The sequence below is a fragment of the Cavia porcellus genome, unplaced genomic scaffold (assembly GCF_034190915.1).
Source record: "Cavia porcellus strain 051 isolate PalLab524CR breed Dunkin Hartley unplaced genomic scaffold, mCavPor4.1 scaffold_23, whole genome shotgun sequence".
In the NCBI taxonomy this organism is placed as follows: Eukaryota; Metazoa; Chordata; class Mammalia; order Rodentia; family Caviidae; genus Cavia; species Cavia porcellus.
Window position 1 is genome coordinate 30,218,141 of NW_026947506.1, and position 9,130 is coordinate 30,227,270.

Consider the following 9,130-nt stretch of genomic DNA (forward strand, 5'->3'; position numbering starts at 1 on the left):
GCAGCCAAGACAGAACAAGGCCAGCCCCCTCCCCTGGACACACACCCTTCCCCTGGGCAGAACCCTCCAGGCCAGGCTGTGAGTGGACCTGGCTGTCTCCCTTCCTCCCCCCACACTCCTGAACAGAAGAAATTCAGAGCCAGGAAAGGAGTGGGAAGTCTGGGCTGAGACTGAACACAGACAGCCTCCACCACCATCAGCCGGGTCCCTCAGCAAGCCTGGGAAAGGGCCACTTCAGCCCACCTGGCTTCCCAGGAAAGCTGGTCATTGTGTCCCCAAGGGCCACACTGCAGCTGACAAGCAGACCCTTAGAAACTTGGGCAGTCAGAGACTCCTCCCAGCCCAGAGCAAGGGAGAGCAGGACAAACTGGGGATAGGGTTCTGTCTCCAGGGTATCTGGAGAACGTGGTCACCAGCCAGCATCCCGAAGGTATATGGAGGTGCCCAGGGGGCCTCAGGCACATTGTGGTAAGAGGCTTGTGTGAGGCTGACGCTGGAAGCCCTGGGTTCTAGGTTGCCTAGACGCCAGCCCCTGAATGAGCTCCTCTCCATTGTGGGGGCAGGAGCAGGCGAATCTTTAGGGGACCCTCCTTACCCCCACATCAGCCTAAGGCAGTCAGCCTGGGGCGGGGAAGGTTGAGCCAGGAGCATAGCCATCAGACCTGATGGACTCTGGAGGTTCGGAAATCCCCCAGACAAGGGGCGACCAAAGGACAAAGCCTGGGAGGTACCGGGCTGGGCGATGTCCAGGCAGGTGCACCGAGGACCCTAGCAGCTCCTTACCCTATCTCAGAGGCAAGGAGCTGGAAAGGGAGACCTTTCCCATACCCTCCCCCCAAGGCAGGCAGGGCTTCCTCCCCCTGCCCGAAGGCCGAAAGAGGGCGCCATGACGTCATCTCCAGGTACCGGCGAGCCCGGGGGACCCCCGCCCCAGGGGAGATCCCCGGCGGCCCGCTGTTCCCTTCCTGCAGCCAGCTGCCCTGGCGATTTCCTCTTTCTTTGAGGAGCCCGGGGTTTTGCAAGGCGGCGGCACGCGGGTGACAGCGACACACGCCGCGGGGCGGGGGAGGGGAGGCGCCCTCGGCCGCGTCCTCCGGCAGGTGCGCTCCGACCGCGCCCCACTGGGTGGGCGCCGGGCCCCGAGAAGCCCCAGGTACCTCCAGTCCGAGATCCGCCCCGCACCCGTCCGGACTGCACCAGACCTGGGACAGCCGGCGCTCACCGGCGCATCCGCCCAGCCCGTACCCACCCGAGTCGCATCCACCCGAGCCGCCACCGCCGCACCTGCGCGCACCCGGGCCGCGCCCGCCTCCCCCGACCCGCGACCCCTGCCCGCGCCTACCTGGGGCGCCGCAGTCGGCGCAGCGTGAGTTCCCCGGCCACCGCAGCAGCTCCTGCACCGCCCTGCGCCGCTCCTTGGCCATGGCCGCGGTGCCGAGCCGGCCCGGGCTCGTGCGCGCTCGCTAGGGCCCGGCGCAGCCCGCCCGCCGCTGCCGCCCCTGCGCCATCCCGGCGGTCAGCCCGCGCGCCGGTTCCGCATTCCTGCCGCCGCTGGGCTCCCGCCGCCCGTGTCACCGCCGCTGAGCGAGCGCTGCGGCGGCGGGCCCCAGACACAGCGAGCTCTGCCGGCTCGGCCCGCGGGCGGCCCCCAGCGGCGCGGGCGGAGAGCGCGGGAGCGGCAGGAGGGTCCGCCCTGTGCGGGAGCCGCGTGGGGGACCGGAGCGCTGCAGCCGAGCCCTCCCAGACTTGATCTGTGGACCCAGGACTCCAGTGCTGTCTAAAGCGAGGTGTGAGTGCCCAGCGCTGGGTCCGAGAAGCTCATGCCAGCTCTGACCCCGGAAGAAACAGTCAGCAATGGACACGCTGGTGTGTAGAGGACTCAGCCGGTGCCTGGTCCCCATCACTGCCATCCAGGGACAGACAGGACTGGGCCAAGAGAGCCAGACACAACCTTCCTGATCAGGCAGGCAGTGGGACCCAGGCAGGAAAGTGATATGGGGGGGGGGGCAGGTGACAGACTTCCATCAGAATGAGATGTCCCTCAGCTTTTAAAAATATTTTTATTTACAATTAATAATATTGTTATTATTAATTTATTTTTTAGGTACTGGGGGTGGAACCCAGGGCCTTTCCACTGAATTACACCCTTAGCCCTTTTTTAGATTTTTAGTTTGGGACAGGGTCTCCTAAGTCACTAAGTTGCCCAGGCCAGGCTTGAACTTATGATCCTTGTAGCTCAGCTCCACAGAGTGCTGGGATCACAGGCATGAGCCACCATGCCTCGTAACTGTGGAGCTCTTTAAACTCTGCCAATTAGTAGGCACAATGTGGCAACCCATTTCTCTGTGTATTTCTGAAGTCTGTGGCACTGCGGGCTGTGTCCCTTCAGTACACACCATCCTCCTCTGTCACCTCCCTATTTAGGTACAGATAGGTGGTATTTCCAACTTGGGTCTGGGCCAGTCTTGGAACTTGTCACACAGAATGAACTTGAACACAGATGAAGACAATCATGTTAACTCTACACTAAGAACTGGGAGAAATACCAGATAGGTGTTTTCTTACTGAACCTGTTTTATAGTCAGGAAAACGGAGGCACTTAGCAGTCCAATCACTTGTCCAGTGTCCACAGCTCATATGTCCACAGGACTGGGTTAAACATTAAATGACAGGTCTGAGAGACACTCACACTGCAGAGTAGGCCTCCAAAAGAAAAGAAAATCCCATGGAGGGACAACAGAGTTTTCAGGGAGGCCTGGATGGTGAGTGGTGTCCAGTAGGCAGGGTCCCCTGCAAGGGAGATGCCCTCTCATGCTGGGCGGCTCCAGCCTTATCCATTCTTCCACTGACTGAGGGGGTGGTGATATCCCCTAGGGAAGTGGAGGGGAGCAATAGAAAGGGAGCACCAGAGACAAAGCTGTGTGGGCCTACAGATCAGCGTTGTTGGATGAGAAACATCTTGGAAAAGGAGGATGACTATGACCAAGACCTAGAAGGACCTCTCTCTCCCAGAGTGGCCATAGCACGACCCTCCTAGGTTCCCTGTAGTTCTATCCTCCTGTGGACAAATAATACCACAGCTTGGGAACACCTGCCTTGTGATGGATGGCTCAGGATCACAGGGGCCAGCAGCGGTTTGCTTCTGCCCAAGGTCTGCCCAAAGGAGCCTAATGACTCCTGAGCTTCCTGCTTTCCTTCCCAATGGCCGATCTGCCCCAAAGGCTCCAGTCCCCTTCCACAGGCACTTCCAGACCTGGGAAAGGCCTGGACAAGACAAGCCATAAGCTTCCTAGTGACCCTGTATCTCCACTGAGACCTGGATGAGGCTCCCCATGGCAAAGGTTGTATCTTGCAGTGTCCCTTGAGTTTAGGTCTACACACACCAGGTCTGCAGGCATCTTTGATCAGAGCCAGGATCCCTTGGAGAAGACTGTCCCTGGTTCAGCCAGGCCACTCTCAGAACTTAAGGACTACTCCTCCTAATGGCATGCTCTGCTTAGTGGTGCCCCCTCCTCAAATCCCCACCCCCAGCTCCCTCAAAGAGTCCCCAGGTATAAGACTGTGGCACAAGCACCCAAGGGTGCCACTCTGGCACAGGATAATCAGGTCCAGAGTGCAGGTAACCAGTAGCCTCTGGGAGCACAAGAGAAACTGTACCTTGTGGTATGCTCCTATGTTGCCGCTGTGCTGAGTGACCCCTAAGCCCTCAGTGTAGAACTGATGGGAGTAACTGCATGACCCCTCAAGCCCTTGTCCAGCTCCAAATGCCCTTTTGGATGCAAGCGATTCCTGCTTTTCTGTCCACTGGCCTAGGCTGCCCTCACCAGCTCAGAGGTTCCTGGAAGTGAAAGATACAGCCCCCACCCTCACCCTAGCTGTGCAAGGCTGGCATATGGGCTGAAACCTGACAAAACACAGCATGGTCATTAAAGCCCTCCATCCGAGCAGGAGGATGTCAGGGCTGAACCCAAGCTCCGGCCAGAATGGAGAAACTGAGGTACTGAAGGAGATGAAGATGGGGCCAGGTACGGGGATGCTCTCTTGGTGGGTGTCTGGTCATGTCTGCCTTCCCTTCAGGGAGCAGAGATCTTCTCCAGAAGGGAGCCACACCAAGCGTGAGAAGTAGAGGGAGGAGAAGAGCAGCTATGGAGCGGTAGGGGTGGGGGTGGACTGCACATCCTGAGGGCAGAGAGGATCCTCTCTGCAGGGCTGCAGACATGATGCCCCTGTGGGCCTCTGCTCCAGTGGTTCATGTGTTGGCTTGAATGATGGCCCCCAAAAGATGCTGGGCCCTAACCCAGGGACATATGGATTGGCCTTACTTGAAAAAAACATCTTTCTATTCATACTTTTTTTTTTTAATCGGTACCAGGGATTGAACTCACGACCACCTGCTTGCAAGGCAGGTGCTTATGCCACTGAGCTAAATCCCCAGCCACAAAAGCATCTTTCTAAATGTGACATTAGGTTAGGGTGAACCCCAAATTCGATGACACTGGTACCCTCATAAAAAGGTGAAGTGGACAGAGGTAGAAGAGGGCCATGTAAGATAAAGACAGGGATCAGGTCTGGTGATGCCTCGACAAGCCAAGGGCCACCAGGCACAGGGAGGACCTAGAACGGGTACTACATAGCACCAGAGGCGACCCCTGAAGATGCCTCCTCTCTGATGGGCAGCCCAGGTCAAAGACACTTCCGCCACTGCAGCTGCTTAAGGCAGAGGATGCGGCCCTGAGCAGAGCAACAAAAAACAGCCAGGAACCTGCAGCTTTGGTGGCTGGGCAGCGGGGCCTACACACTGCCACCTCCCGCTGCTGGCTTGTTAAGGCTGCCAACCACCTTCTAGTCCTCCTACATAGTCCCTGAGCTGGGATTTCTGCTGGAGGCATAGAGTCCAGGCTGTCTGGATCAATCTAATCTGAAGCAGTGAGGATCCAACCACCCGAAAAGCCCCAAGGCCCAAGTCAGGTCTGTATCCTTTCCCTTGAGGATCCCCAGATGGCAAGCTCTGTGACCTGCAACTTGGGCCACACTTCCCTCCCACTGTCCCCAGGCCACAGTGCAGTCCATCCACACTCCCTTTGCTCCTCCCTTCTCCTACTCCTTCCTACTGTCCTTCTCACTGTCAGCTGCGCTGGCCAACACATGCCCACCCAGGCCTTGCTGGGGGCCTGACAGAAGTATCCTTGCTCTCCCAAGACAGCTTGTGTCATGCCTCAGGAAGGAGAGGTGACCTGGGGGGTGGGCAGTTCTATAGACTTCCTGAGGGCTGCACCTGAGTGGAACTCTGTACTGACCAGGCCTATCGGTGGAAGCCTGAGGGTCCTGGGGCTGAGTAGCCAAGAGCAGAGTACGAAGGGCCTGGGGAATGTACTCCATGCAGAGCAGATCCTGCACTTGGACTCGGGGCCTATGGCACCTTGTGGGTGGGGTGAGGTCCAGGGTTTCTGCTCCAGGTGAGGAAAATTCAGGGTGGTGTCTTGGAGGCATGGGCAGATGCAGAGGATTGAGATGGAGCCCCAGAGACAGCCAGAGAAGGGTGGATCACAGGAGAAGGTCAAACAAGACATGACTTAGTGAGGGGGCAGAGCCATGTATTCATGGAAGTGAACCCTCATCCCCACTCTGTGTCTTGGTAGACAGCTCCCCAGCACTAACCTGACTGAATCAGCCCCTAATTTGTACCAGGTGGGCAGGGAATTGGCCCTAGCCCAGATCCCTCAGCACAGCTGGCACTAGGACCAAGGGCCCTTGGCCATAGTGGCCTCCTAGGGCCTCCGGCTTCCTCTAGAGACCTTTCCAGGTAGGGTGAGCAGCTATGCCTGTGGCCCCTTCTCTCTAGTGGGCCCTCCATGCCAGGCCCCAGAGGGAGGACCCTGGTAGGTCTCCCCCAGTGAGGGTGCTTGGGATCGATCAGCCCTCAGCCAGTACCTGAGCGTCCTCGGGGGCACAGTCACCCTTGGAAGAATGGAGGCTGGAGCTCAGCTGCCCAAAAGAGTAGACCACAGCCCTGGGCATAAAGGCAGGGGTGTGGGCCAAGCAAAAGTTTCCTGGGACAGCAGGGACCACTCTTAGATGAAGCCAGAGCCCAACCCCTCTTCCTGTAGCTGCCAGCGAGCCTCTGCTCCACCCACACCAAAAGGGGATTTTTTTTTTCTCACCATGAGAAACAGAAAAATCAAAAGGAAAGACAAATTCGCAACACAGGAGCGTTTCCAAGGAGCTTTGCTTGGGAGGCTTAAAGGAGACGGGCAAAAACATATGACAGCTTCCTGAGAAGAGCTGAAGGAGCAATCCCTTTGCAGCCAGAGGCCAGGACCCCACAATGTAGAGTGGGGAGCAGGAGTGAGGTGAACCTTGTGGGATCAGAACAGCTCAGGGCCCCTTCTCAGGATCCAAGAGATCCTGAGATCTCTCGGAAGGGGGAATCCCCTAGAGTCTTCCCAGAGAGGACAGGCGAGGACTGAGGCTCCCTGAAGTGGCTGTGGGCACTAGGGAGTGTTTAGAAGGCTTTTAGAAATATGTTTTGATCATTCTCCAATGATCAGTGTTGTCAGGCTTGGGGAGAGGGGCAAAGGGTGCCCTTCCCTCCCCAACCCAGCAGCCGTGGTGGTCCACCTCTCTGGCCTAGCTGGACCCAAGCTACAAATAGGATGCTGGAAGCTTCTGTCTTTCCTTTCCCCTATTACCTTTTAGCAGCCATCACTGAGCAGATTTTAAGGTCACATACAAATTGATGCATCTCAAGAAGCAAAAAACTTTCAGCTCAGAAGACAAGGGGCCCTGCCTGACTCCAGATCATTCTCCTAGGGGCTGTGGTGCCATCACTTCCCAGCAGGGGGCGCGAGACCACAGCACTTCAGCTTTCTCAGGTGGCTGCCCTGCAGGGCAGTGGGAAGCTCCATCCTCTGAGGGTTGCTCTGTCCCTGACCCAGATGACCTGCTTCCTTGCACACCACCACCAAGTCCCCAGAGTCATTGCTCCCCACCTTCTCAGGGAGTCACCTGAGTGCAGCCTTGGAGAAGGATGCTCTCTCTGTCCATTCCCACCCCCAGGAATGTCCCCTCCTCACCTCCACAACACACTCCCCATCCAGGCGATCTGATGTCTTCCAGATGCTGTCCAGACCCTCACACCAAGCTTGTAGGCCCACTGCCACCTCTGGACCCGCAGGTCCTCCAGAGCAACAAGCTTCCATTGGCGAGACTTGAAGTGATTGGAAGCAAGGGTTCTGTGGAGCCCTGAAGTCACTAAGTCTCAGAACAGGAAGTTTCTTCTCCGAGGCTCTGGGGTGAGCAGCACAGGGCCTGCTGTCAGCTTCTCATTCTCCGTCACAGCCAGTGATGACAGGCCAGCATGGCACACTCCTCTGCTCGCTGCTCTGGGCCCCTGGAAGTGCCTGGCAACAATTCGGGGGCAGCTGAGATGGAACTGAACAGAAGGGAGGCTGTCCACTGGTTGCCCCAACAGAGGGGAATGCAGACAGGTCAGGGGCCAGGCCAGGTGGCTCAAAGCACAGTGGGAGACTCTCCTGTAGCTGCCCAGGAGGCTGCCAGACTAGGGCTTGGTGTTTCCCTCCTGCCTACCACCTTGGCCTCCAGGAGCGGCCCCTGCCTGGGCACTGCTGTTCTTATCTCCCTCTTATCTCAGAGCCACCTGCCCCACCTGCTTGTCAGGAGGTTGGGCCCCTGGACCAGGAGGCAGCCTCTGCCCCAGAAGAGGGTGTGGTATGGCTGCCAGAGGAGGGAAAGGCAGTGGGGCCAAGGCTGCAGCAAAGGGCTGACTAGAGAGGCCTGTTCTAGAAGGATGAGGCCAGAGGCTCTTTCCATGTAATGAGTCCATTGCTGTCTATCATGCCATGTCCTGCAGACCAGCAAAGGCCCCAGGAGAAGACCTGGTCTTATTCCAGGAAGAGGACAGCTGGACTATGGGCCTCTTGTTTCTCTAGGGGAAAGGCCACACTTGTGTCCATTAAAGAGACCACATGCCCTCAAGTTCAGGGCTGGCCCCATAGAAATGTGAGCAGGCATGCACCGGCCAGGGTTCCAGGGAAAAGTCCAGAGTCTGAATAAACAGTTGGCTGTGTACAAGGGCTCCTTCGAGCAACCAACCCAGTCTAAGTGAGCTGCTGTTCGGGTTCAGAAATCACCACAATGCCCGGAAGCCAAAGACCTGCACAGGACTTATCTGTGGCTATGCAGGGACAAAACTTCTTCTCAGATCTTTTACTTCTACCCTAGACCCTGCAGGTCCAGCCTCAGAATCTCAGTCATCATTTATTTCAGAATCCACTGCCGTGCTGCCTCTTCTCCTGCAGTCCTGGGCCTGGTGGCAGCAGCTGGGTCTCAGGAGCACACGCTGCCCATTCCTCCCCTCAGAGCAAGCAAGAAGGCTCTCTGGGCTTCGAGCAAACACCCACCACACCCCAAGCCCTAGGTAATGTGGCCACAGTGGTTCCTAATACTCAGAGAGTGTCATGGGCGCAGTTCCATGATGTACATTCTGCCCAGTGAAATGAAGCTGGTGGCAGTGCTGTCCTGGGCCAGTGGAACAGCACAGGCTAACATGCACCCACCCAGCCTTCTGCTCCCAAGGCACCCACATTTCTGCTCTCCAGGGCCCTCCATGTTTTAGAGCACTCAAGGCACAGATCTGTGAAATTTGATCCCCTTCCTCCAGAAAAGACTAGAGATTCACGGTATTGTGACAAAGTCACTTACTCAGTGGCTTACTAGAATGTTCTTTAATGTTTCTTGCAATAATAAAATCCCTCCTTTCTCACCCATAAAGATAATACTCTCACTAGAAGATTTAGGTTGACCACAAAGCAGGTGTGATCAATATAAGGTGTGATAGAAAATATGGTGTTTAAATTAAAAATTTAGTACAATAAAAACACACAGCCATTAATTCCCCTTAAAACATTCCCCACCCAAGTTCCAAACACATTTATCCCTTCATTTGTGCCACTTTCTCATTTTTTCTTTGTTTTTTGAAACAAGGTCTTGCTATGTAATTCAGGTTGGCTTTGAACTATGTAGCCCATGCTGGTTTTGAACTTGCAACAATCCTCCTGCCTCAGCCTCTTAAGTGCTGGGGGTCTTGCCACTTTTTATAGCAGTTCTAGAA

General features: G+C 56.5%; 1 protein-coding gene across 1 annotated transcript in view; it reads right to left on the minus strand.

Annotated features, from left to right (window-relative positions):
• Adap1 (ArfGAP with dual PH domains 1) overlaps positions 1-1,649 on the minus strand; it is a 37,346-nt gene extending 35,697 nt beyond the window's left edge. Inside the window, exon 1 of the mRNA XM_013152639.2 lies at positions 1,343-1,649. Within this exon, the coding sequence (XP_013008093.2) occupies positions 1,343-1,424 (82 nt within the window). The 5' untranslated portion in view covers positions 1,425-1,649. The remainder of the gene's footprint in view (positions 1-1,342) is intronic.
• Between the last annotated feature and the right edge of the window lie 7,481 nt (positions 1,650-9,130).